Below are 27,194 nucleotides of genomic sequence, written 5' to 3' on the forward strand. Positions count from 1 at the left end.
AAATAAATAAAAAATGCAAGATGTCAGCGGTGGTGGCCCATGCCTTGAATCCCAGCACTCAGGAGGCAGAAGCAGGCAGAGCTCTGTGAGTTTGAGGCCAAACTGGTCTATGTAGTGAGTTCCAGGACAGAGAAACCCTGTCTTGAGAAACAAACAAACCCTTGAAAGAAAAACAATAAACAAAAAGAGAAACAAAAAGAAAAGAAAAAAAGGAATTTTGGTGTCCACATGAACACGCATACACATACCTTACATAGAAATATGTTCACACACACACACACACACACACACACACACCACAACTCCAGACACTGGAAAGAGAGTGATAACTGAAGCTTTATTGGAGGGCTGGGCTGCCGTCAGTTGGGGCAGCCAAAGACCACCATGGTCTCTGTGAACGCCCCGAGGTTCTCACACTGTTTCTGGTTCTCCTCATCCTGGCATTCTTCAGCCTCGGGCCAGAGCTCCACCCAAGTATCCTTCCCAATGATGTAGCTGGTGCTGGGGAAGGGAGAAGAGGTGAGGGCGGGCTCCTGGGGGCAGTGGGCGGGGCTAAAGAGTCAGCCACTTGCACAGCACAGCAGCAGGGAGGACACTTACTTGGGCTTCTCTCCCCAGAGGTCGGAGGACAGGCCCCACAGGAGGTACTGCTTCTTGTCCTGCAGCTTCAGGGCTTGCCTGCACTTGACGTGGCTGATGAACGTGCGTTCCTGCCCAACCTGCACCTCATCTGAGCCTGTGGAGCAGGGAAGGGGAGGCTGAGCTCCCGCAGAGAGAGCGGGGATGAGGAGGTAGGAAGACAGAGGGCTAGCTACCTGACTTGATGATCTGCTCGATGGTCATGACGTACTCATCGAAGTCATTAGACAGCTTCGTAGCAACCAGCCTGGTCCTGTACACTGTGGGGGGAGGGGCGGGGACAAGCACGAGCTGGGCTGGCCAGAGGGCTCTCACCAGCACATGCACCTGACCATGTGACTCCCCCACCAAAAGCAGAGACAAGAAGCTAAGTCAGAGCCACCGACACCTCAGCCTGTCCTCTCCCAGGAAGGCACACAACCAGGCCATCCCACAACCACGCTCAGACTCACTCGTGTAATCCGTCATAGCTACCTGGGAGTAGTTAGAGCTGCCCACAGGCACAGCCATCCATGGTGAAGTCTCGTATGACTGAGGCTACGAGCAACCCCAGGCCACAGAACCATGTGCACATTCATAACCACACATAGCATGGACATGATTAGAGTCTTAGGCAAGTAGTCACGTACACAGAGGCAACTATTCTCAGCACAGTCATCCCCAACGACAGTATCATGCAACCATGGTAACCTGCCAGATCACACCACACACACGCAATTAGAGCCAGGTGTAAGGGACAGTCACGTTCATGGCGGCTATAACTGCGATCCAAAGTCACCCTTGACCACTGCAATTATCCAGCTACGCAAAGTCACCACCGTTACCAAAACACATGTCCAGCTCACACTCAGGCACGTGCAATTACAATCACCTCCAGCTATAGGCGCATGACAGCTGTAGCTACCGTGTGTGCGTGTTTGTGTCTATGTGACAATGTTCACACGTTGTCATGGTATCTGTTATCCACTTGACAGACCTGGGAAGAGGGAATCTCAGCTGAGGAACTGTTTCCATCAGCGTGGCCTGTGGCTATGTCTGTGGGGGCATTTTCTTCATTGCTAGCTAATAAGGAGTGTCCAGCTCACTGTGAGCAATGCCATCCCTAGGCAGGTGGGCCCGGGCTGTGAAAGAAAGGTAGCTAAGCAGGCAGGGGGTTGGGGCATCAGGACACAGCATTCCTCCGTGGTCTCTGCTTCAACTCTTCCCTTGACAAACGGTCAACTATAAAATGAAATAAACCATTCCCTCCCCAGACTGCTTTAGGTCATCCTCTGTCACAGAGAGGTCAATCGGGATGTGTGTGGGCGGGTACAAGCGTGTGCGTGAGTGAGTGCGTGCGTGCGTGCGTGTGTGTGTGTGTGTGTGTGTGTGTGTGTGTGTGTGTCTGTGTGTGTGTGTGTGTGTAGGTCAGACCACCTTCGTCCTTTTCTGATTTTGCGTGTGTCTCTGTGTGTGAGTGCAGCATTTGCAGAAGCCAGAAGAGGGTGCTGGATCTCCTGGAGCTGAAGTTCCAGGCATCCGATGTGGAGTACGCGAACCCACAGAGCCAGCTCTCCAGGCAACCTTGTCCCTTGTGGTTTTTATTTTGAGACAAGATCTTACTGAGACCTTGAACTCACTGGTATGGCTAGGTTGGCCCTGAGAACCTCCTGGCTCTACCTCCTCGGTGCCCAAGTTAGTGACAGGTGCCACCATGCTGAGTTTTTTTAGCTAGGTACTGGGGGCCATACTGACTGAGCTGTCCCCATCCACAGCCCCACTGAGCCATGGCTATGGACTACAGCCTCCTGGCCAACCCCACCCGTGGTCATACCCACCTTCTCTGACCACCGATTCCCTACTGTTTAGTTACCATCTTGTCACTGAAACTTCAGGTTATGGAGGAAGTGCCCTTGAGACTCAGGAAATAAGTGAAACTTACAAGGCCCACAAGGCCCCTTCCAGAGCCTATAAAAGTCATTCACCCTCCTGCGAGGAACCCCTCATTCCTGCTCTCATGAGTAACCCCAGCAACTCACTGGTTCAGCAGGCTGGACCTGGGTGGTCTGTGCTCTATCTGGGGTGAATGCCTCCCCAGGGAACATCACACAACACGGACAACGGCCCTTTGCTACACATGTCCCAAACACAACAGTCACACACCGCCACACGCATCATGGCTGTTCCCTGCTGGTCACACACCGTCAAGCCACCTGTCGCCCACTCTGCAAGGTCTGACAAAGCCACTAGAAGCCACACTCACCATAGTCCACTCCAGGTTCACAAGCCTTTTCCAGCCGGTCGTTCAGGCTGACCTTCTCCTGTGCCTGATGCATGAAGCAGTTCTCTGCAGGGGGGGGACACAGGCTCTTCAGTCCCTCTGCCCTTCCAGGACCCACTGTCTGTGTTGGAGCTGGGCCCAGAGGGGACACGTATCCTGCTCCATGTCCTCTGGGTGAGACTTTCAGGCCATCCCCCACCCATGGGAGCGGAGAGTCTGTGTCGCTGTGTCTTGCTCAGATCCACCTTCACATCCTCCTGGTGCCCACTCTCCAGGTGCCTACCCTCCTGGTGCCCACCCTCCAGGCACCCATCCTCCTGGTGCCCACTATCCTGGTGCCCATCCTCCTGGTGCCCACCCTCCTAGTGTCCACCTTCCTGGTACCCACCCTCCTGGTGCCCACCCTCCTGGTGCCCACCTTCCTGGTGCCCACCCTCCTAGTGTCCACCTTCCTGGTACCCACCCTCCTGGTGCCCACCCTCCTGGTGCCCACCCTCCTGGTGTCCACCTTCCTGGTACCCACCCTCCTGGTGCCCACGCTCCTGGTGCCCACGCTCCTGGTGCCCACCTTCCTGGTGCCCACCCTCCTGGTGTCCATCTTCCTGGTGCCCACCCTCCAGGTGCCCACCCTCCTGGTGCCCACCCTCCTTGTGCCCACCCTCCTGGTGCCCACCCTCCAGGTGCCCACCCTCCAGGTGCCCACCCTCCTGGTGCCCACCCTCCAGGTGCCCACCCTCCAGGTGCCCACCCTCCTGGTGCCTACCCTCAGCACAGCGGCACATTTCATTGTGGCAGAGCTTGCTCAGCATTCCGTCCTCCTTATCCATATGGTAAAACCGGGTGCAGGATTCCTCTGTGGGGAGAGGTGAGGAGAAGTCAGAGGGCCAGGGACCCCACCTCAGGGACCATTCCTGCTAGGAAATGCTCAATGTTTGAGTCCCCTTAGCGCCGAGATGCTGGGTCCCCAACCTCACACCCCTATGACGCTCAGACCCCAGATCTTCTGATCTTTTGGCCTTTAGACGGTATTGTCTTGAGACTCCATCTAGAGCCCTGAGATGCTCAGATGTCAAAACTCTAGGTCCCTGGGATTCTCAGGCCCTCCCAACCTCCAGATACCTGTGACCCTCAGACCTCCAACTTCTAGGTCTCCGGGACCCTCAAACACCAACCTGCAAATCCTTGGACCCTGAGTCTCCCATTTCTTCAATTCCTAAGACCCAAGGAACCTCAGCACATGGATCTCCAGGACCCCTAATGTTTTGATCATCGGTGCTGCCAGATCTGATGCTCAGATCTCCACGTTCCTTGAACACCAGAACACCCAATATCCAGACCTCGCTGGCTACTCACCCAGGTTGTAATAGGAGTAGACCTTGACCGACCCGGGCTGGATAAGTCCCACATTGAAGAACTGGTGAACGTTGAAGGATAGACATTCTTCTTCGGAGTGTGAGATCTGAGGGGAAGAATGGAGCTGTCAGTGAGTGTCTGTCGCAGAGGGAGCCCTTGGAACCACCGTGAAGAGTTGTGGGGCCAAGCATATCCTAGAATAGTGGTTTCCAACCTGTGGGTTGTAACCCGTTTGGGGGTTGAATGACCCTTTCACAGGGGTCACCTGAGACCATCGGAAAGTACAGATATTTACGTTATGACTCATAACACTAGTAAATTACAGTTATGGAGTAGCGATACAACAAATCTTATGGTTGGAGGTCGGCACCACATGAGGAGGCACAGTAGAGGGTTGTGGTGTCAGGAAGGTTGAGAAGCCCTGCTCTAGAAGGTGTGAGATGAATCAGCATCCGTGAATGTTTGCAGCCTCACTCCGAGTTAGAGGTATCAGGTGACAGAGCTCCAGCCAGCTGGTCACTGTCTCCCTGCTGTTGTGTGAATATGACTTCTCTTTGTTCATACCCACAGCCACAGTGGAATGGCATAAACCAGACCAAACCTTTAGGGGAGCTAACTGGGTCATAGGGGATTAATGCCTATCTGGGAGGAGCTGGCCAGGTCTCAGTGGAGCGGCTTTGTCACTGTGATGAAGGTCATTATAAAAACGAGTGGGCTTCCTGGACTTCTCTTGGCCCTGCTTGCAGTGTGCGGCTTTATCCTTGCACTCTCTCTGGCCACCGTGCCCGGAGGCTTTCGTTAGAGGCTAAATAGTTGGGATCAATCAGTCTCCGGTTGTTCTTATCCAAAACTTTGAGCTAAATCCCTGTCTATGTCATACCACCTCAGGTGTTTTGTGAGAACAACGTGAAGGGCGCTGTGACAGTGCTCATGAAAACGTCACAGATAGCCGGGTACGGGCACATACTGCTATCACTCCAGTGCTCCCGAGGACGAGGCAGGAGGAACTGTGAGTTTGGGGCCAGTTCAGGCCACACGGCGAGGCCCCGCATTCGCTGTCAAACTCACTCAAGGTTCACTTTTCTTAGGCTATTGCTACAAACGCGAAGATCCTAAGGATGGCAGACCCCAATGTGGAAGGAGTCTGGTCCCTGCAAATGGAGCAGAATTCTGTCTCTTGTCACTTACCCACACCAATTAGACTATGGGGGAGACGGGCGACAGTCTTAGGCTGGTCACCTTATTTTACAAACTCTCTGACCACCTCACAGCACAGATCTTGTATTCCCAAGCCTGGGGCTTGCCTGAGCTAGCTGTCCCAATGGAGGGAGAAACTCAGCTAGGAAGGGGAAGGAAGGGAGGCATGAAAGCCCTCCTTGGGCAACAGTACCTTTTCGAGGTAGATGATGAGGGTGTTCTTGGTGGAGAAGGCGGAGTTCATCTCGTACTTGGAGATGTATCTGTCCACTCCCGTGCTCAGCTGGGGAAGAGCAGAGTTGGTGAAAATCCCTCCTTGTCTCCCCGCAGCCTCTTCCAGACCTCAGACTCTTCTCCTGCGCCCCAGACCCAAGCCTCCCTACCCGTTCCAGGTCGTTTGTGTCTGGAACAAATCCAGTCATCATGGAGATGTCCAGAATGGACATGGTTGCATCCACATCTCCCAGGTACCTGTCCATGGCAGAATAAAAGGTTGTGTGATTTCAGAATGGGGGCAGCACCCAGGGTCAGTGTCTGGATGAGGGGGCTCCCTCCAGGCTCCAGCTTCCCACCCAGCACTGAAGAAGAGTTTGGTTTGGGAAACACTTGTCTGAGGGCAACGTAAGTAGACACAGACAGGCATCATGGTTCATGCTGCTGTCAGAGGCTGAGGTGGGAGGATTATGGGTTGAGGATAGCCTGGGCTACTTAGTGAGTGATCCCAGGGCCGGTGTGGCAGTGTGGATGACTGGCAGGGTCGTATGGAGTGGTGGAGGGCCGGCGTGGCAGTGTGGAGGGCCGGTGTGGCAATGTGGAGGGCAGTGTGGCAGTGTGGAGGGCCAGCGTGGCAGTGCAGAAGGCTGGTGTGGCAGTGCCGAGGGCCAGCATGGCAGTGTGGAGGGCCAGCATGGCAGTGTGGAGAGCCATCGTGGCAGCTTAATCAGTAAAGTGTTTGCTTCACAAACATGAGGACCTGAGTTTAATCTCCCATTATTCATGTTAAGAAGAAGAAGTCAACCGTAGTGGCTAGTGCCGTTAATCACTGAACCATCTCCCTGGAACACACTTATAGTTCCAGCCCTGGGGGCACAGTCAGGAGGATATTTGGGCTCACTGCCTGGCCAGCCTTGTGTACTTGGCAAATTCCAGGCCAGCGAGAGACCTGTCTCAAAGAACAAGGTGAAGGGCCAATGAGATGGTTCAATGGGTAAAGGTGCTAACCACTATGCTTAACAACCTGAGTTCAATCCCAGGACCCCACATGGTGAAAAGAGAGATCCAACTCCTACAAATTGTCTTCCTACCTCCATGTGTAAGCTGTGGCATGAAAAATGCGTACACACAAACACACACTCACATACATATACACATGTGCACACATACACAGACACACAGACCCTCAGACACACAGAGCATGCACGTGCGTGCGCGCTCACGTGATCACGGAGAGAGCAAACAGGCCAACAGAGATGGTCACAAATAAGAAAAGCGAAAACTGCCCCGGCAGTGAAGTCTGAATGTGACGCCAACGGTGGTAGGCAGGAGGGATGATGGAGGGAATGGTCTTGGGAGAGATGTGTGGTGTGCCCGGGGGGGATGGCAAGCTTGCCAGTGCGAATGAAGAAGTGAACAGTGGAGAAGGAGATGGACTGAAGATGCCACTCATGGCTACAGTGCTTGCGGCATGCCCAAAGCAGGGGCTCTGGCCTACCGCGAAGACGAAGTCTTTCTAGAGTGAGAGAGTAACCAGGATGAGCCCCAGGGACCCAGATCCTCACCTGGTGCAGATGCTAAGGGTCATGGTTCTCTTGGCATCCGCCGGCTTCTTGGCTATAAACAGAAGCAGAAGGATACGTGGTGTCTTTGGGTCCTGGTTCAGGAGGAGGGCAGGGATGGGACAGGACTGGGGTCGGAAGGTGACAGGGGGATCATTCCTCTTACCAGTGTCAGGGGCTGGTTCTATAGTGACCCTGAGGTCGAACTTCTTGCAGGAGACTTTGCCTTTGACTTTGGCATGATACACTGTCACTACCTGGGGGGATGAGCGCAGGGTCCCATGAGAACACAGAACGCCTGAGGACAGGGAGAGGGGGCAGGAGAAAAGGATGGGCCCAGCAGGTGTGGGTCCCCTTCCTTACCGACAATGTGCCTTCGCCTTTTCCTTTGGCTGTTAGAGAGAAGGCCTCGTTTTGCTTGGTCTGCACAGGGTTGGGAGAGAGAAGAGGGGAAGTTAACAGCCAGCTTCAGGACCAGGAAGATGGCCCAGTAGGCAAGGTGTTTGTTTGATAAACGTGAGAACCTGGGTTTGATACCAAGAATCCATGTCAAACAAGCTGGGCATTAGCTTGAGATCCTAGCACTGGGGAGGCAGAGACAGGGGGATCTTTGGGGCCTGCTGGCCACCTAGTCTAGTCTACTGGGTAAATTTTAGCCCAGTGAGAGACTTAGCTCAACAAGCAATATGGACAGCACCTAAGGAATGGCATGTAAGGTTGTCCTCCGGCCCCCACCACATAAACGTACCCACACCTGTACACAGGCATGCATACACGTGAGCGCATATGGCTCCCGTGAGGTATCTGACCACTCTCCTGCAGCCCTGGATGGTACAGAAGGTAGAAGCGAGGGAAGGGAGGGGTAAGACCGTACCTCTTCTGATCGTAGGAGGCTGCCAGTTTCCCAGAGCAGGCGGAACATGGTTGGGGCACTGCGGCTGGGAAGGTGGAAGGACACGTCCATGTTCAACTCCTTGTGGTCAGGGACGTCTGTTTGGTATTGGGCCAAGGCTTGGAATACCATGAAGGTGGCCTAGAGCCCATGCGAGAGAAAGATGGTTAGCTTTGCATTCTCATTGGTAGTTAGGATGTGCTGGGCAGAGATGACCATGTATGGGTCAGAATAATGACATCAGCACCACACACAGAACCTGCCAGAAACTGCAAAGATAAAGTTGGAAAGGGGTGGATGTCCCAGAGCTCCCTGTGAGAGAAACTCGGGCCAGGGATGATTATCAGTCAGCCTGTGGCCTAGAACCTGCCAGAGAGTGAAGGGACTAGCAGAGGTCACCAGAAACTCAGGCCAGGGATGATTATTGGTCAGCCTGTGGTCTAGGACCCGCCAGAGTGTGAAGGGACTAGCAGAGGTCACCAGAAACTCAGGTTAGGGATGGTTATCAGTCAGCCTTTGACCTAGGACCCGCCAGAGTGTGAAGGGACTAGTGGAGGTCACCAGAAACTCAGGCCAGGGATGGTTATCAGTCAGCCTTTGACCTAGGACCCGCCAGAGTGTGAAGGGACTAGCGAAGGTCACTAGGCACTGAAGGACTGTCTAGAATTCTCCAAGGGAGCAAGCTTTTGTTCAGAAGCTGCCGATGTTGAAAATAAGCCAGTATCTACCAGGACATATACATGCCTCCCTTTCCTTCCCTGCAAGCTGGACTGAGCTGCAGCTGAGGGGTGCCGAAGAAACAGGCTTCCCTGCCACCTCACAGGTGGCAGTCCAAGTGCAAGACTGAAGGTCTAGAACCTCTAGACTCATCAAAAGGGAGGACTCTTGGGCTTAGGGAGCCAGGATTAGTCTAGAAAGGCAAGAGACCCAGAGTGCAGGGCACCAAGCTCTGGAGGATGGAACACTGAAAAGCGACTGGGAGCCCGAAGAAAGATCAAGCTGGAGCCCGAGCTGTCCTAAGTTGCCAAAACAATCATCTGGAAAGTTCTAGGGAAAGATGCATTGGGCAGTGCCCTTGTGGAGGTGAGAACAGAAACAGAATACACCAATGACAAAAGGTGAAAGCCTGGGTGGAATTGGGATCTTGGTCTAGAATTCATCGATAGGAGAGTGTGACATTTGAGAACCCAGTGAAATAGAGATTGCGATCTAGAACCCACACACAAAAGAGAGGGACATTGGGAGTCCCCTGGAATGAAGAAAGGAAGCAATCTAGAACCCTCCAGTGATAAGGTGAAATTGGAAGTATAGTGAACCCATGAACATGATCTAGAGCCACACATGACAAAGGGGGACACTGGGAGCCTGGTCAAATTGAGACCATGTTCTAGAATCTTCCAGTGATGGGGGGTATCAAGAGCCTGATGGAACTAGGAATGTGACCTAGAACTTTCAAGTTAGGGTGCTGTTGGGGGAGCCTAGGAACATGATCTAGAACATTTTGATGAGAACAGGGAACATTGGGAGTTTAGTCTAATGAAGAATATAATCTAGAACCCTCCAGTGAGCAAGGGTGCCATTGTGAGCCTGGGGAACAAGGCACACGATGCAGTTTCTCTGTTAGTCTGAAGTCTCCTGCACTGCTCAGACAGAGAAGCTATATTCCTGGGACTTGGTGTCTCCTGCGGGAGACCTGGGAAGCAAATGTTGGAACTGGAGCCCACTTGCCTGTGTGGAGCCATAGCCGCCCCCGTAGTATCTTTGCTCATTGAGCCAGCGGACCACAGGAGGCACAGAGTCGAAGTCTTTCAGCAGCAGCAGGGCCAGGAGGGCATAAGATGTGGCCTCCACATTGTAAAGCTGCTGGCCGGGCTCTTCCCAGCGGTTCCGATCTGCACAGGAAACATACCAGCCTCTCATCCACTGCGTACCTGAGAGTGACCTGGGAGACAATCCCCTGGTGTGGAAGAACCCATCGTGCCTTTCCCTGGGGTGGGTACCAGAATGGGTAAGATGGAGGAATGAACCCAGCATCTCTCTGCTTTCTGATTAGCTCTCACTGCCTTGATTTCCAGCTATGATGAATTCCACCTATAAGCTGAAATGAAGCCTTCCTCCCTTGAGTTGCTTTCATTGAGACACTTTATAACAGAAACTGGAAAAAAACTCAAGAGCATCTCCAGTCCAGCAGTCCCCCCTCCTCTCCTTCAGTCGCCCTTTGGATGTGGACGCCCAGGGTATGGTTGAATGAAAGATGCCCCAGGACTCTTGTGTGATTTACGTTAAAGAATCAACAGACTTGAGAGGCATCCAGTGCAGCTCAGTGTGCAGCCATTCACCCCATACCTCAGCTAAGAACCATGTGTCCTGGCTCAGTGTGTGTCCAAGACCATCCCCTTGAGGTGACCCTCACCCCCAACCACACACCCCTTCCCCTTGAGGCGATTCCTCACCTTTGGCTGTGTTCAGAAACTTGCTGAGGTAAGGCTCCTCCAGCTTTCCCATCAGGGCCAGGGCGTACCCAGCGATGGCCACTGTGTATGGTCTCTGCAGGTTCAGGTAACCGGCTTCGATGTACTCCGCTGCCTTGTTAATGCTCCCGGGAAGGCTCTGTGAGAGACAACAGTTGGGATCTCACAAACATGACTTCTGGGCCACCAGGATAGCATCTGCCCTGTGGGGCTCTTCTGAATCTGCCCTGTGGGACTCCCCTGTATTTGGTGTGTCTGGCTTTAAGTGTCCTCTAGTCATTGGGGCCACTAGTGTGGTGCCCTCTGCTGAGCCCTTTTATGTGCCTGGAGAAGTCTGTATGATAGGGGTGTGCAGAAGGGTGTGTGACTGTAGATTCTTGGGTGGATGAGCCCTACCTCATAACAACAGTGAATTATAGTCATGTAAATACTCCCCCAGAGGTTGTCACTAAACAAAACAATGTCATAAAATGTCCCAAGTTGGCATATACTAGAAACCAGATCCAGCATGCCAGTCGGAGCCTTCCTCCATGGTTACCATCTCGCCTTAGGAGGGGTTTGCCATTTGCACATCACTGGACTTGGATGGGTAGCTATTTGCGCTGAGTTGAAACATGCCCTCCAAGAGGGTGGCAGTGGTTCATAAAACTCAGAAAGACAGCAAGAGACTTAAGAGGCTTAGAAGGCCCCAAAACTCGGGACTCTCATGAAAGCTGAGAGATGCAGAAAGCCCCTCCTGGCTACAAATGCAGAAAGCCACCGCTAGGGGAGGGGTCTCTAGGGTAGACCTGCCTACACGGTGCACAGGGAACTCTAGTTGTACAGCTTTTGTGACTCATTATCCACGGTGGGGTGGGCCTTTTGGCAATTCAGTTGCCCTTGCGTCCCCATGCTCCCATAGGTGACCCCAATAAACTTGATGCAATGTTCATCAAGTTGAACTTGATGCAATCATTTTTTTGGTTTGGTACTGATCACTATCTAGGATGACAGACATTTCTTTGTGTCTCCCCATAAAAAGTCATATACTCTTTCAGAGGCGAAAACCTCTGAGATCACAGCGATACACACCAGGTGTCATGGTTTTTCGTCAGGCCATTTTTAGTAAGTAGAGAGGGCCAAACCTCCCAGCTCAAGGCAACAACCACTCCCGTCATTAGCGTCAACTGTCAGCCTGATATAGCCTGGGGTATGAGAAGGGAACATTAGTCGGTGAACTGCCCAGATCAGAGGGACCTTTGTTCGTCTGTGGGGATTCTCCTCAGTGTTAGTAGATGTGGGAAGGCCGCTGTGGGTAGCACCATTCCCAGGCAGGTGGTCCCGAGCTGTCCAAGAAGGCCTAAGCCTGCCAGTTAAGCAGCAAGCAGCACCATTTCTTTGGCTGTGAGTGAGATGAGGTCATTGGTCTGAGGTAATGAAGCAGAAAACGTGCCTGCCCTTGAGTCCCTGCCTCGACTCCCGCCCCCCCATGTCTGTGATCTGGAGCTATAACCTGAAAGAAACCCTTCTCTCCCTTGGTTGCTTTTGGTCAGAGTGTTTGATCATGGCAGTAGAGAAGAAGCAAGACCACCCCTCCCCACAGCTTGGGTGGCTGACAGGACACTCACGTTGATCTGCCCCTCACAGATTTCTCGGGCTTCCTGCAGTGCTATGAGGACGAAGGCTGTGAGGGACACATCGGCCTCCTTGGTGTTCCGGAATCCACCCTGTGATGAGGAGCAGAAGAGAGTCTTTATGAGTCTTTACCTGGCTGTCAAGTACCCTGAAGACTTGGGGAGTCTGGGCTCAGCTCCCCCAACTAGTGTGAATCAATTGAATTGTTTGTTCATTCTGTGTCACTGGGGTCCCCCTGTACTGCTGTCCTTGGTGCAGTAGGGTGTAATGGTTGAGGAAAAGCACACATGGCTAGCCTTCACAGGGCTTCTTGCCCAACAGGATGAGCATGAGCCGGTCAGCTACTCCATAGACAGACAAATGTTCCTTGATCTATGGTGGAGATCCCCCGACAGATCTACAGAAAATATGAACTATCATGAGTCAAAACACTTAGTAGGACCTGGGGAGATGGCTCAAGCCTCAAGCCTGAGTTTGATGGCCCAGAACTCACATTTTAAAAAATTAAATATCTGGGCATGGTGGCATGTGCTCATGACCCCAGTACTGGACAGGCAGAGATGGCCAGATCTCTGGGGCTCAGGGACCAGCCTGCTTAGCCTTCTTGGTGAGCCTTGGGACAGTGAGACCCTGTCTCAAAAAAGAAAAAGAAAAAGGTGGGTGGCCCTGGAGGACTCTCTGGTCTCCACCCAAGCAGGATACCATGCATGTCCCTCCTGTGGCTGGTTCTGTCAGCCGCTGAATTCATGCAATACTTCAGTGTTTTACCAATTTATTCACCGGACTCCCACCTCCACCAAGTGAACAGGCAGATGGAGCAGTGTTCTCTCCTCTCCTTCCTGGGACCCTCTACCTATCTCTGTCTGTAATCCCCTGCCTCTTACAATCATTTCTTGGTGAATGACAGGTCCGTCCTCCTGAAAGACTCCATCCGGCTTCTGTTTCTCCAGAATCAACCATTTAACAGCCCCACACAGGACCTTAGAGTCGACAGCGATGAGGTTGGCCGCCAAAGAGAAGACCTTGACCACGTAGGCTGTGAGCCTGGGGGTGGGGAACACCAGGTATGAACCAATCGACTTTGAGAGTCAGAGAATGACATCTTCACCCACCAATGAACAGAGAGGGACGGTGCCCGAACCACTCAGTTTGGGTGGCTCAAAGAACATGAAGCCGGTTGCTTAAAAGAGTCTAAGGCTCATTCAGTTCCGCAGCCTTGACTTTAGACATAGAGGGGCCAAACCACTCTTGGTAGGGATTCAGACCTTGCTCAGGTGGCTGTCGAGGCAGAGAAGGTCAAACTGAGCATTTGTACTTACCAGGTGCTGGGTGCCCGGTTCTTGAAGGCAGCGTAGGCAAAACTGGGCTGTTTGTAGACCAGTTGCTGGGTGTACCCTGTGGAGAGTAGACAGGGTCACTAAAGGAAGTGGTGGGTTGAGCCTGGCCTGACCAAGGTGGGCAGTGGGTGCCCCGAGGGCAGGACAAGGGTGCCACCTATGTGAGGTGGGATGAGGGTTCAAAGAGGGTAGGATCAGGATCCTGGGAAGGGAATGGGTTTTAAATGAATGCTTGAAGAGAAAAGCTGAGCTGGGGTGGAGGGTGGGAGCTGGTCCGGAAGGGCCTCCCTGAGGAGAGTGGGCATGAGAGAGTGCTATGAGGGGAGGGACCAGACGTGAGGGAAACCATCTCTGAAGGACATGTGGGCGTGCGGGGGGGGGGGGGGGGGGGTTATAGTGAGGGTTTGGAGCAGAGGCAGGGTCTCCGGGCGGAGGGGCGTGACTTCGTGAGGGCGGAGCTTCTGGGGGCCAGAGGGACCTTTGGAAGAGAAGCTGGTTTGGTGTTTTCCGGCACAGGCCCCACCTTTCTTGATGAGCTCCAGAGACTGCTGCCTCTTCTCTAGGCCGAACTTCTCCCACTGTTCTGTCTGGTCTAGGTAGTGCACGGCAATGACTGTGGGTGTCATGCCGATCATGTTCTGCTCCCCGCAGCCCGCGGGGGTCACGATCAGGTGTTTCAGCCGCTCTGCGTCCACGGCGTCCTCGACCATCTGGGCCACTGGCGTCCCTGGAGCCGAGTGTAGAGGAAAAGGCCTGTGAGGCCTGTCTCTGACCAGAGGAAGCCTAGGACTTGGGGACTGCAGGAGGATTTAAATCCTGTATGGATTTAGGAGGGGGGGTTGTACCTCGTCTTGGACATTTAATTTCACCTTTAGTCAAGATAATGGCAGTAGCCACAGACAGCTCTGGCTTAGAGTTCCTTGCTAGTGTCTGTTACAGAGCTCCACATAGCATCTTTTTTTTAAAAAAAATATTTATTTACTTATTTATTTATTATGTATACAATATTCTGTCTGTGTGTATGCCTGCACGGCAGAAGAGGGCACCAGACCCCATTACAGATGGTTGTGAGCCACCATGTGGTTGCTGGGAATTGAACTCAGGACCTTTGGAAGAGCAGGCAATGCTCTTAACCTCTGAGCCATCTCTCCGGCCCTCCACATAGCATCTTATTTAATCCCCAAATCCCTGTGGAGCTGGGCACTGTCTCTTATGGTAGCTTGTCCGAGGGGCGCAGCGCCCCCTTCTCGTTCTTCCTGGATCCAGGTAAGAGGAGCAGAACCCCTGTACTCGGAGGGCGTGGCTTCTCATTTAATTATCTTTCCCAGCATGTGCTATTTGCGGAACTAACTTCTGCAGGAGGCTCCTGTGTGCAGACACAAGCCACACTGTTCCCGATAAAGTGGGGGGTTGGAACTGCTATGGCCCAACCCTCCCAGCAAACAAGGCAGAGAGTATCTGTGGTGTCTACATGGGAATGGCCCCAGAGCCTCCAATGTCTGAATGCTTGGTGCCCACTTAGTAGAACTGTCTGGGAAGGATTAGGAGGTGTGGCCTTGCTGGAGGAGGTACATCACTGGGATGGACTTGGAGGGTTCAAAAGCCCACAGCAGGCCCAACCTCGCTCCTTCTCCCTCTGCTCGTGGATCATGTTGTAGCTTTTGGCTACTGCTCTGGCGCCATGCCTGTCTGTTCCCCGCCATGATGATTGCGAACTGAGCCTCTGAAACTGTAAGCAAGCCCCAGTTAAATGCTTCCTTCATAAGAGTTGCCTTGGTCATGGTGTTTCTGGGCAGTGACAGATCAGTGACTAAGACAGTATCATTGCCCTCATTTTTCACAGGGGGAAACTGAGGCATGGGAAGGCATTATGTTAAGAAATGAGTCCCAGATCAATCAACTTGAAATAGTAGAATTGATATTTGAATAATGTACCCTGGTGCAGGGTTTTCCCCCTTCCCCCATGAGATGGCGCTCCATTAGCTTCTGGCTTCCAGCTGCCCTGACCCCTGCCTGGACCCTCATGCCAGGGAAGCGGCCATCTTACCTTGCAGGAGAATTCTGGTCTCAGAGTCCGTATCCGGCACTTGGTCACTGAGGTCTGCAGCGGGCACATCCTCCCTCTGCACGCCCTCTGCAGGGTGAGAGTGAGAGAGGTGGATGGCACCAGCCCCCCTGCCCTTTTCCTGGTGCCCCACGCCACCCTGCCTGCTCTTCCTGTCTCCTCACCTTTGCCAAGCTTCTCTGGATTCAGTGTACGGGTGATCACAGTCTTGTTGACTCTTATGCCTTCCGGCTGTGAAGGAGGATGGATAAAATGACAAGAGACACACAGATGGTCAGCAGGACCATCTTCGGAAGGGCTTTTCTCCCTGTGTGACTGGGGATCAGTTACTTAACCTTTCTGTGTCTCAACTTCTTGATATACAAACACCTACCTTATACTCTTGTGTGCATGTGTGTGAGTGTGCATACATGTGAGTGTAAAGTGTACATGTATGTTTGTGTATGTGTGAGTGTGTCTATGTGTGTGAGTGCTTGTGTGAGTGTGTACAAGTGTACAAGCATTTATGTATGCGCTGGTCAACGTAGGAGTGCACTGTTTGGGGTATACATGTATGTATAAGTGTGCATGCGTGTATACAAATGTTTCAAGTGTGCATGCCTGTGTAAGTATATGTGTGACTGTGAGGTGTGCATTTGTGTATGTGTAGTGTGTCTGTATATGTGTACACATATGCATGTATTGTTTGCATGCATGTGTGAGTATGTGCAACTGTGTGTGCATGCATGTGAGTGTGTGCATGTGAAAATGTCAAGGCTCTATGTCTTCTTCTGACCCTGTCTTACTCTCGGTAATCAGTGATCCATTTCCTCTGACTTCTCTTTGGGCTCTGGGGATCTGAACTCAGGTCCTTATGCTTGGACAGCAAGCACTTGACCAGGGGAGCCTTCTCCCTAGGATTTTCCCTTTTTCAAAATTTGAGACAGGGTCTCATTGAGTTACCCCTGCCATCCTCAAATCCATGATTCTCCTGCCCCACCTCACCAGTGCTAGGATGACAGGCCATATCCCATCGGGCACAGAGCCCAGAGATTTTTATGAACTAGTTCAGGGCTCTACACACCGAGACCCAGTCAGTTCTAAGTTCTGTATCACCTGGGCCCTGCTATGATCCTTGGTGTCTCAGAGCCAGGCCAACAGCAGAGAGATCTGAAGGCTGGGGGCAGCAGATGCCTCCAAGGACTCACCACGACCTTCAGGGTCTTCTTGACACCATCACTGATGAAGTGGCCAAAAACAGCAGCCTTGACCTCCACCTCCTGGAGGCCAATCTTCAAGGGGACAATGACGTAAGGCACTGCCACGGAGGACTTGGGAGGGATTTCGATGGTCTGGTAGTAGCGTTTCTTGGCGGTGGCCAGGCTGCAGAAGGCTGGGTTGTACAACAGTTCTACCCTTACCTACAGGGGAGGAAGGGATGAGGGCAGGTGAGGGGGGACCAGGGCAGATGAGGGGGGACCAGGGCAGGTGAGGGGGGACCAGGGCAGGTGAGAGGGGACAAGGGCAGGTGAGGGGGGACCAGGGCATGTGACGGCAGGTTCGCGGGTCCTGTTCAACCTCCCTGCTCCAACTGGCTCCCACCTTAAGCTTGTCCTTATCACGGTAGTTGAAGAGCACAGCTCTGATCTCCACCTGCTCGTTGCGCACAACGGAGTAGGGCAGCCTCAGGTCAATGAAGAAATCCTGCATCACTGTGATCTCATAGGGGTCCGCCACACAGATCCCTGTGGACAGAGAGAGCAGTGTAAAGGGTGCAGGTGGGAGGGTTGTGCGGGGGTGGGGGAGCAGCCAGGCTCCTGCTTCAAGTTCCCTAGCTGGCCTTGGCTGATCCCATTCGCAGACAGGAAGAGACTAAAACATGCACATGGTTATCATGGCCAGCTGTGTCCAACCTCTGTGTGTTTACATGTGCACATGCATGTGGAGGCCAGAGATTGACACTGGGTGTCACCTTCAATTGCTCCTCCGCCTTATTTAATTTTATGTATGTACACGTGTCTTTGTGTGCATATTTGTGCAGTACCCAAGGAGGCCAGAAGAGGGCATCGGATCCCCCTGGAGCTGCAGGTGGTTGTGAGCTGCCTAAAATGGGGACTGGGAACAAACGCTGGTCCTCAGCAAGATTAGTAAATGCTTTTAGCCGCTGAGCTCCTCAGGCCCTCTATCTCATTTTATGACCCAGGGTTTCTTACTGACCCTGGAGCTCACTGATTGGCTTGGCTGCCTGGCCAGGAAGACCCAGGGCTCCTCCTGTTCCTGGCTCCCCAGTGTTGGGATTAGAAGCTGGCACCAGGACACCCTGCTTTCTCTGCTGGTTTCGCAGATGGAGCTTGGGTTCTTATGTTTTCAGGGAGTAGTTCACCGCTGAGCCCCCTCCCTAGTCCCTCCCTTACCTTTCTTATCTGACAAGCTCACTGCCAGAATCTCCCAGGTGGTGATGGAGTCTTTGAGAAAGATGTTCATGACCTTGGTGGAGATTCTGAGTGGGGCGGAAGTTGAAAAATCAAGTGGTGAGATCTAGCAGGATGGAGAAGGGCGTGGAGGTGGGAGGCCTCCCGGGGACAGGTTAGAGAGGAGCTCTGGGTTGCAGGCCATGGACCTCCATGGTGACTCCAGAAGAGACAGGAATTTAGCAGGTGCAAGCAAGCAAATCTTAGGCAAATTAGCTTGTCTGGGAAGATGCTTTCTGCCCTCTGGCAAGGATGTGGACTAGGGATGTCCTAGCCTCACCTCCCTTTTTAAAAATATATTTATTCTGTGTGTGAGAGAGAGTGGCATCCTTCTGCCCTGACCTTCGGGGGGGTCAGGGACAAGCTGTGGGAATTGGTTCTCCCCTTCCACCACATCAGTCTTGGGAGCCAGCACCTTTACCCCCTGAGCATCGAGCCATACCCATTCTTTTCTGGTTCCTTCAACTCCTCTATGGTCCACAACCAGCTCTCTGGAAACTGGCTTCGGGAGACGATATCTTCTTCGGGAATTATGTCTTCATCCATGTCACCTGAGGATGGGTAGCTGTAGATGTGGTCTGGGGAAAGAGCCACTCTGGGCTGGCTCCCTAGCATACATTTCTGAGCTATGTAAATGCATTCGCCCTGGGGTGAGGGGTTTCTGCCAGTCCCAGATGCATTGGGGATTTGTGGGGATTCCTCTCTCCACCCAGGAAATAAAAACTAAAAATCATGTTCTACAGATGTGTCGGAATCAGGACGAGCATGGTCCAAGCTGGTTGGAGCTCATTAGGTAGCCAGGCTGGCCTGGGGTCTGCAGTTATCCTCCTGCCTCAGCCTCCTGAGTGCTGGAATGAGAGGCATGTGCCATCACATCTAGCTTCAATCTGGAATGGTTCTAGAACTTACCTTGGTCTGTGGGATGGGGGCATAGGCAGTGTGAGGAATGCCCCGGGCTCCCTCTCCAGCTTCCCTTTCCCTGAGCCAGCTCTTTCTCACTCCCTTAGCCTCTTCCTTGCTATGAAGCCCAGCTGGCCTCCATCCTCCTCTTTCTGTCTTCCCAGGGTTCAGGGCTGGGGTCACAGTCTTTGGGCTACTCTTCCAGCAGACGGGTGCAGTCACTCCGTCACCGGGCAGCCCTGTCCTCTCCCTTCAGCCTCCATCCCCAATGTCACCCCGTGAGACGCCACTCACTCCTGGCCAGGCCCAGCACTTGGTCTCGCTGGTGCTTCCGACGAAGCGCGGTGATGTAGTTGCAGCAGTCTATAAAAGCCTTCACACAGCTCTCCCCCTGGCTGATGAAGTGTGCCCGGCGCTGGCAGGTGAACCTCATAGGGATGTCGCGCATGCCATCCTCACAACACTTCCGCAGACGCTTGTCCGTGTACTGACCCGCTGTGGGAGGACCGGACCTGGTGTCAGCCTTAGCCATCAGGAGAACGTCCCGGGGCAGGACCTTGCCCGCCTCCCTTGGGATTCTAAGAGGATGAGGGTGGGCGATGCACAGAGATGGGCATCAGCACACGACTCCTAACCTTTGTCCATCCTCTTCTCTGTCAGCTGTACTGAGCGACGGCGGCGGGCAGCTGGCTTGATGCACTCTGAATCTGAGGGAGGGCCGAGAGTAAGATGGGGGAGACCGGGGTTTATTGCACCTTTTTTGCAGTAGAAGAGTTTGAGGTTCAAGGAGCAGCAATGGAGGCCAGCAAAATGGCTCAGTTGGTAATGGGGCTTGCAGCTAACACTGATGACCTGTCAGACTGCCAGAACCCACGTGATGGAAGCTGAGAAATGACTGGTGCAAGTTGTCTTCTGACCTCCACATGCATGTTGTGGTGTGAGCACACACAGACACATGTGCACACATATGCACGCATGCACACCCATGCACATGTCCATGCACAGAAGCATGCACACACATACACACACCACTTCGATTTAATGCAATTTAAAATGAATTTTAAACAAAACAGGGATGGCAAGTGCTGCTGGTGCTCTCAGGGTCCTGCTCTTGTGTGGGCATCTGGGGGTGAAGGCGTGTCCTCCCTCCTGTCAACCCCTGCTCCCTTTTCTCACTCGTTCTCTGCTCAGTCTGCAGGCCTTCATTTGTTTTGAAGGCCAGGCCTGCATCCGTGAAGACGCCCGCATAGTCCTTTCCACTGCCTGGGGTGCAGCCGATGTCTGCCTTCTCTACCACGTCCCAGATCTGCAGGTGGCGGGGGTGGAAGGGGGAGAGGCCAGGTCGGCAGAGCTTCATTCAACCCGGCTATCCTCATCCCTCAGAGGCTCATATCCAGCCCCCAGCAAACTCCCAGCTCAGCGTCCGGTGCACCCTACACCCTCGTTTCCCCAGACTCCAGGACGCAGGCGCTCACCTTGCTCTGTGTGAGTTTGTTCTTCTTGTTCAGCACAAACACGCCCTTGTCCACAGCCACCAGGCCCACGCGGGCTCCCTGGTTTCCCTCGATCCTGAGTGTTGTTTGCTGCCCAGGTGCCGGCTGTCGGTTATCTCTCTGGTCACCCTTCACCACCAGCTATAGGGAGGGTGGAGGAGCAAGGTGGATGAGTCAACCCTGGAAGAACAGAGGGAGAGGGGAAGGGAGGGGGAGAGGGGAGACAGGCGAAAGGGAAAGAGAAAACGGGGAGAGTGGAAGAAGAGAGAATGGGGGAGGAGTGGAGGGAAGAGATAAGTGAAAGTGAGCGAGGCCAGGAGAGGGTTGGGAAGAGAAGAGAGAAAAAGAAGGAATGCAAAGGGCGGAGGTGATGGTGCAAAGCAGGCGGAACACTGTGAGTTCCAGGCCCAACCTAGTCCACATAATGAATTTCAGTACACTCAGGGTATATAGTGAGACAATGTCTTTAAGAAAAAGAAAGGAAAGGGGAAGAGAGATGAGAGAGAGAGAGAAGATGGAGTGAGAGAGAGAGAGTCTCACCGTGCCTACACAGGAATCCTTTACATCCACCCACACAGAGTCTGCCACCACCTCCCTCTGGCCGTTGGCTCCAATCAGGGTGTAGTAAGCCACCAGGCGGAAGGAAGGAATGAAATCTGGAGTGATAGGCAGGGCCAAGACCACCAGGTCCTGGCCAGGCTCCCGAACCTGGCGGCCTGCCTTCAGTAGCTTCCCTTTGTTCATAATCTGAAGGGATGATGGACTGGCATGAGAACCAGGATGGGACTAGCTGGGATGGGTGGGGGACCCCGGGGCTGGGCAGGGATCCCTAGGATGGGCAGGGGAGACCCTGGGGCCAAGCAGGGATCTTTAGGATGCTGGAGAGTCATGTAGGGGAGCTGAAGCTTCTGGGGACCACGGACCAGGTAGGTGTAGTAGCGGATCTTGGCTTCTTGGCCAGGGTCTGTGCGAAGGTGGAAGTTGACTTTGAGGTTGTCCCCTGGTTTGAGCTCTTCACGAGACACTGCCAGATGCAGGTAGTTGTTGGAGTTGTGCATAGTGCCATACGGCTGTGCCGTCATGGTGTTGGTTGCTTGCCGTGCGTCCAGGATATCACTGTCCTTAGTGCGCACCTAGGTGGGGGAAGAGGGAGGCACGCTGGTTCCCAGCGCTGCCCACACAGCTCACACAGGCTCTGGGATGGTTGATATTAACCGACAGCTTGACAGCATGGAGAATCCACCAGGAGGCGAGCTCTGATTATGCCAGTGAGGGGTTCTAGGTTGGGAAGACCCATCCTGTGGGTGGCACTGTCCTCCCCTGAGCTAGAGCACTGGACTGAAGAGAAAGGAGCAGCCTACGAATGCTAGTGCTCATCTCTGCAGATGGCATGTGAACAGCTGCATTAGGTAGCCTTGTGCCTCCACGCCCACCCAGTCACTGGACTCTCTGGACACCTTCCTTCCTGAAGTGGCTTTTGTCAGTCTTTTGTTACAGCGATGTGGGATCCTCTGGGTGACCCATGGAACCCGTCACGAAGCCAGCAGAGCCCCGAGGAGTTCTCTCTGGCTGTGGAGACTAGGGTCTGAGCTCTGGACACTCACCTTGATGGTCAGTTTATTGCGGTTGTTGGGCGTGTTGACACTCAGCCTGGCCACACCATCATCTTGGGTGACAGCCTGTGCGTCAGTTCCTTCAATGACGACTGGCACTCGGGGGGCTGGAGAACCATCAGGGTTGGTAACAAACACCTGTGGACAGAGGCGGGCAGGGAAGGGTCAGGTGGTGTGGTCGGAAGGACTGCAGGGGGTAGTGGAGACTGGCCCCTCATCTTACCTTGATGTCGAAGGGCATGGCTGGCTTGAAGAATTTTGGTGTCTTGGTGAAGTGGATCTGGTACGGGGATGTGACAATTGCGATCCCACTGCGCTCTGCCTCCACCATGTCACTACCTGAGGGGATGAGTGGTAAAGGTCCGGGCAGGCTCCCCAGCAGCTCCGCTTTGCTATCTGACTTCCCTCACCTCAACAGGCCTTACCTGAGTGCAGGATGACAGTGACTGAGACATACAGGGACTTCCCCACCAGGAAATCAGCGTTGGAGGGCCGTACCCCATCCAGCAGTATCTGTCGTTCCAGCACTGCCTCCCCCAAACCGTTATCGATCTGTGGAGGATAGGGAAGCCTGAGGGAGAGGAGCTGGGAAGGGGAGGAGCTCAGGTCTGGTGGCTGGGTTCAGCAAGAGGAGGGGCTGGGAGGGGCTAAGAGGTGGGAGGGGCTCTGGGGCGGGGGCGTGGTCTCAGGGGCGATGGCACGGTTCCAGGCTGTCAAGGGCTGGGGCAGTACCACCACGCGCTGGAGGGATTGGGACAGAGAAAACTTCTTTTCGCCATCCTGGACTCCAAAGATCACGAAGGCCATCCCGTCCACGTTCTTCCCATACAGGAACCTGCGAGGGAAGAAGAATTCGGGTACTGAAGACCTCTCTGACTGTGGCTGGATACCCGTCCCCCGATGCAACTCCCCGACCCTCACCTGGCCAAGATGGAAACTTCAAGGCCCTTTGGGTCGTCGATGTAATAAAACGGCTTTTCAAGGTTCACCAGGACCTCGAAACTGGGAAGCACTGGGGTGGGGTGTGAAGATGGCAAAGATGGCGTTGGCAGGGCTGCCAGGGCAGCCCAGGCGCAGTGGCCTGTCCTTATCCCGAGCCTGTCCGTTCCGCCAGGACTTACCGTACTCCTTCACCTCAAACTGCGCGGTGAAGGTCTGCTGTGGTGCATGCTCGTAGAAGGCTCGGATCTTCCACTGTCCCATGCTGCAAGAAATAAGGATGTGACCCACGGGGCCTCCAAGCGCCTCCCCATCCCTCTCCTGGGACAGTGGAGTCCCGTTCCTGGAGACCCAGACATACTTGACCAGTTCTGGAATGTTCCAAGATAAGGGTAAGATGCCATACTGGTTTTGGGATGACAGAGTGTCTCTCTTGATGGGCACGCCATCGGGGGTCTGTAAGGAGTCAGGAAAGGCATATGGGATAAAGCCACTCTGAGGGGCCCAACCACACCATCTCCTATGTCTGCTGAGGTAGCAGTTAAAAACACAGACCTTGGTCATTCAGCCTAGGTTCAAATCCCTACTGTGCCACTTACAAGCTGTGTGATCTCAGGCAGATGGCTCAACCTCTCTGTGCTATGCATTCTATGTATGTTTAGATAAAGGGTCCTGACCTCACTGGCTTAGGACATAGTTCATCCAGCAAATGCCTGGGTGTTTACAAGATCAGGGGTGGTGTGTGTGTGTGTGTGTGTGTGTGTGTGTGTGTGTGTGTAGCAGAGGGAATGAGAGACAGAGGGAGGAGGAAGGCAAGGGAACATGGCAGGATGAGCAGCAGGATGAGCAGGGCCTAGTGCCCTGCAAGGAAGACTTGGGCTTTGATTCTAAAGAAGTGGGAGCCAATGAGGGTTGTGGGGGAGAAGAGGGAGGAATCCTCATTCAGGCTTTCCCAGGCGCCCTCTACTGGGAAGACTAGACTACATAGAGTTAAAATTAAGGGTCATCCCAACCTTCCGATGGGAAACAGGCTCAGAGAGTTTCTCTGGGTTCAGATCCTGCATCTATGACCCTCCTATGGGTATCCCGCCTATGGGTATCCCTAGGTCTCTGGCTCCTCTGCACTGGCCATACTGTGTAGCCATTCGCCCCTTTCTGAGGCTCTCTGGGTAGCTGGTACCTCAATGGTGATGACAACCGTCCGGGCAACAGGCAGTAGCGCGTCGTCTACGGTGAAGATCCGATAGAGGACTGGATGGTATGGGAGAGACAAGCAGAGTCCCATTAGACCTCGGGCTCTGGGAGGGTCCTCCAGCCCTGGTGTGTGCAGCCACCCGCAGCACTTACCCGTGGAGCCTGGGGTGTAGATAGTCTTGTCTGTCTGGATGAAGAGGTACCCACTCTGGAAGCTCACCAGCACCACTTTCTCCACCACCGTTGGCCCGAAGCTCGCCACCACTGTCACATACTTTTGCCCCTTATTTGTCTGGAACTCCTTACTGGCGGGAATCTGCACATGGGGGGGACAGTCAGGAGTCTGAGCCTCTGGACCTTCTGTGTCTCCCCTCAGAGGGGCTGGGGTCAGAGGGGTGGGGCTCAGAGGGGCGGAATTCAGAGGTGGGCGGGGTGGGGGGGGGGAAGTGGGCTCAGAGGGGCGGAGTTTAGGGGGCGGGGCTCATAGGGGAAGAACTTAAAAGGTAGATTCTGAGGGGAGGGGCTCAGAGGAGTGGAGACTCAGAGGGGAGGGGCCCAGGGGCGGGGCTAAGGGGGGCGGGACTTAGAAGGTAGAGTCTGAGGGGAGGGGCTCAGAGGAGAGGGACTCGGGAGAGGGGACTCAGGCTGGACCTAAGGCGCTGTAGCTGTCTATAGCTCTACATTCCCTTGCCCACCTTGATTGTGACGGTGCCCAGGTGTCTAGTGGCGCCTGTCAGCACTGTCTTCTCGCTGGTCAGCACGTGCTTCTTTGGGAAATCGTGCACAGAGACTGTGACTGGGACGTCGTTCTGTGCCTCATGGGCCTCCAGCACGATGGTCTCTTCGCTCTCCAGCCGCAGGACATTGGGGGTGATGATGGAATATCTGTGTGAGGAGTACCGGAGCAGATGTCATCTCAAGGCTGCAGACTCCAGCCCTCACCCGGCAGTGCCTGGCTGGCTCTGTCACTGGTTCTGGAGGGCTCTCAGTGCTGGCTGCCAGAACAGACGCCTGGATCCATGTTCCTCCCAAGGACCATCAGTCCCTCTCCCTCCCCCTCAGTCTCTGAAAGCTGGCTCTCCCTGGTTTTAGCACTTGGATCGCTCTGGGCAATTGCTCTATCACCGAGCTACCCTCACCTCTTCTCACTCTTCTATTTGGAGACAAGAGTCTTGCTAAGTTGCCCAGTAAGCCCCAGCTATCCTGTCTCCAGCCCCATAGAGTGTGAGGTTACGGGCACCGAAGTCACTCCTGGCTTTTCCAAGGGTGCTGGGAGTTTGACCAAGGGTCATGTTCATGCAGCAAGAGTTCTTCCCCCACCGAGCCATCTCCCAGCCCCCAGCACAAATTCCTAACACCCATATCTTGTACCCTTCCCCCACAGAGCGCACTCTTGCCCAGGTAACTTAGAAAGTCTACCTGGAACTGTACCCCAGAAGGTAACTACTTACATGGGAGTCCCCAGAGCCAGGGGGGAGCCCACCACCACCACCAGCAGCAGAAGCAGCAGCTTGGGCCCTGAAGCGGGTCCCATAATGGAGGACTAATTGGAGGGAGTGAGGGAGGTGAGGGGCAGGGGTAGGCAGCCGTGAGCAAGGCTGCAGAGGGCTGCCTCTTATGTGGACCTCCTCCTCTGGGCCCTCCCTTTTCCTGCACCCAGGGACTGCCCCAGATTTTGCAATACGGTTTCCTAAGCTTTTCACAAGCCTGGGGCCGACATGTCTTGGGGGGAGTAACCCAAGGCACATTTCCCTGGCAGTCGCCTGCCTCAGGTTCCTCTTGGGGTCAAGGCCAAATGCTGAACCTTGGCTGATCCCTATTGTACTTGGTTACAGTAAAAAAAAAAAAAAAAAGCCTAAAGTGACTCCTTCCACACTGAGTTGGGTTCCAGCACCAGAGCTTGTCTGTCTGTTTGATTCTCCCCGCTCCTCCACCCCCACCCACAGGTCTTGCTAAACCAGCAGTTCTCAACCTACGGGTCATGACCCCTCTGTGGGCTGCATATCAGGTGTTTACATTAGGTGTTAACAGAAGCAAATTTACAGCCATGAAGTAGTAATGAAAATAATTCTGTGGTTGGCGGGGGTCACCATGGCACGAGGAGCTGTATTAAAAGGCTGCAGCATCAGGAAGCTCGAGAACCACTGTGCTAAATAGTCCTGAACTCCTGCCTCCAAGCAATCTTCCTGCCTCCACCTTCCCAGTTGCCGGGCATCACAAAGGCCAACTTAGACATTTATCCACCAAGCCTCTCCTATGAGACAGGGTTTCTCCATGTAGTCCTGGCTCTCTTGAAGCTAGCTCTGTACCTCAGGCTGGCCTCAAACTCACAGAGATCCGCCTGCCTCTGCCTCCCCGAGTGCTGGGATTAAAGGCTGCGCCACCTCCATGCTTTCTTTTTTAAATTTTGGTTTTACGAGACAGGCTTTCTCCGTGTAACAGTCCTGGCTGTCCTGAAACACGCTCTGTAGACCAGGCTGGCCTCAAACTCACTGAAAATGACCTGCCTCTGTCTCTGCTGGGACTAAAGGCGTGTACCACCTCCCAACTTAAATATTTATTTTGTAGGTATGTGTCTGCGTGTTTTGCCTGCATGTATGTCTGTGCACCACATGCACATGTCTGATGCTTATAGCGGCCAGAAGACGTAGGATCCCCTAGAACTGGAATTTCAGATGTTTGGGAGAGCAGAATAGGGGTGCTGAGAATCAAACAAGAATTTTTCGGATGGGCAACCAGTGTTGGATGGGAATCAATAAGCCATCTGTCTGGATCCAGACTCTGTTCCTAGAGAAAGGCCAATGTCCAACAACAGCTTCAACAGTAACTTTTTGCTGCCTCTCTGTGTTGTTCTTCTGGCTTCCCTGAACAGTGTAGGTTTTCTGTGTGTGAAAGATTTTCCTCAAAGATTGTTCCAGATCAATACTCACAGAGCTCTTAGCACTCTTGCCAACTGCCCTTGTGTGAAAGCAGCCGGTCTGTCACCGGCCTCACTCACTGGC

At 53.6% G+C, this 27,194-nt stretch overlaps 1 protein-coding gene across 1 annotated transcript; it reads right to left on the minus strand.

Moving 5' to 3' along the window:
- Positions 1-318: 318 nt before the first annotated feature.
- C3 (complement C3) lies at positions 319-25,803 on the minus strand. The gene is made up of 41 exons (XM_038317782.1): positions 25,644-25,803; positions 24,888-25,077; positions 24,346-24,508; positions 24,179-24,249; positions 23,360-23,454; positions 23,181-23,263; positions 22,981-23,071; positions 22,792-22,894; positions 22,485-22,611; positions 22,283-22,398; positions 22,051-22,197; positions 21,370-21,579; positions 20,987-21,193; positions 20,429-20,587; positions 20,130-20,259; positions 19,589-19,660; positions 19,248-19,448; positions 18,496-18,604; positions 17,997-18,082; positions 17,185-17,327; positions 16,791-17,003; positions 15,768-15,834; positions 15,586-15,672; positions 14,062-14,265; positions 13,521-13,596; positions 13,086-13,245; positions 12,195-12,293; positions 10,570-10,726; positions 9,845-10,008; positions 8,099-8,257; positions 7,588-7,647; positions 7,391-7,481; positions 7,228-7,279; positions 5,833-5,920; positions 5,643-5,732; positions 4,253-4,358; positions 3,663-3,752; positions 2,882-2,965; positions 816-899; positions 601-736; positions 319-501 (listed from the first exon to the last, which is right to left on the minus strand). The coding sequence occupies exons 1-41, from the start codon at positions 25,724-25,726 to the stop codon at positions 360-362; spliced, it is 4,995 nt and encodes a 1,664-aa protein (XP_038173710.1). The 5' UTR covers positions 25,727-25,803; the 3' UTR covers positions 319-359.
- Between the last annotated feature and the right edge of the window lie 1,391 nt (positions 25,804-27,194).

The sequence above is a fragment of the Arvicola amphibius genome, chromosome 1 (assembly GCF_903992535.2).
Source record: "Arvicola amphibius chromosome 1, mArvAmp1.2, whole genome shotgun sequence".
NCBI classification, from domain to species: domain Eukaryota; kingdom Metazoa; phylum Chordata; class Mammalia; order Rodentia; family Cricetidae; genus Arvicola; species Arvicola amphibius.

Excerpts from the sequence above, each read along its gene's own strand:
- C3 (XM_038317782.1), bottom strand. The coding sequence starts at position 25,726 with ATGGGACCCGCTTCAGGGCCCAAGCTGCTGCTTCTGCTGCTGGTGGTG. Across the intron at positions 20,588-20,986 it reads AGGATTCCTGTGTAGGCACG|CTGGTGGTGAAGGGTGACCA; the intron begins GTGAGACTCTCT and ends CCCTCCCTATAG. Across the intron at positions 17,328-17,996 it reads GAGCTTGTCAGATAAGAAAG|GGATCTGTGTGGCGGACCCC; the intron begins GTAAGGGAGGGA and ends CTCTGTCCACAG.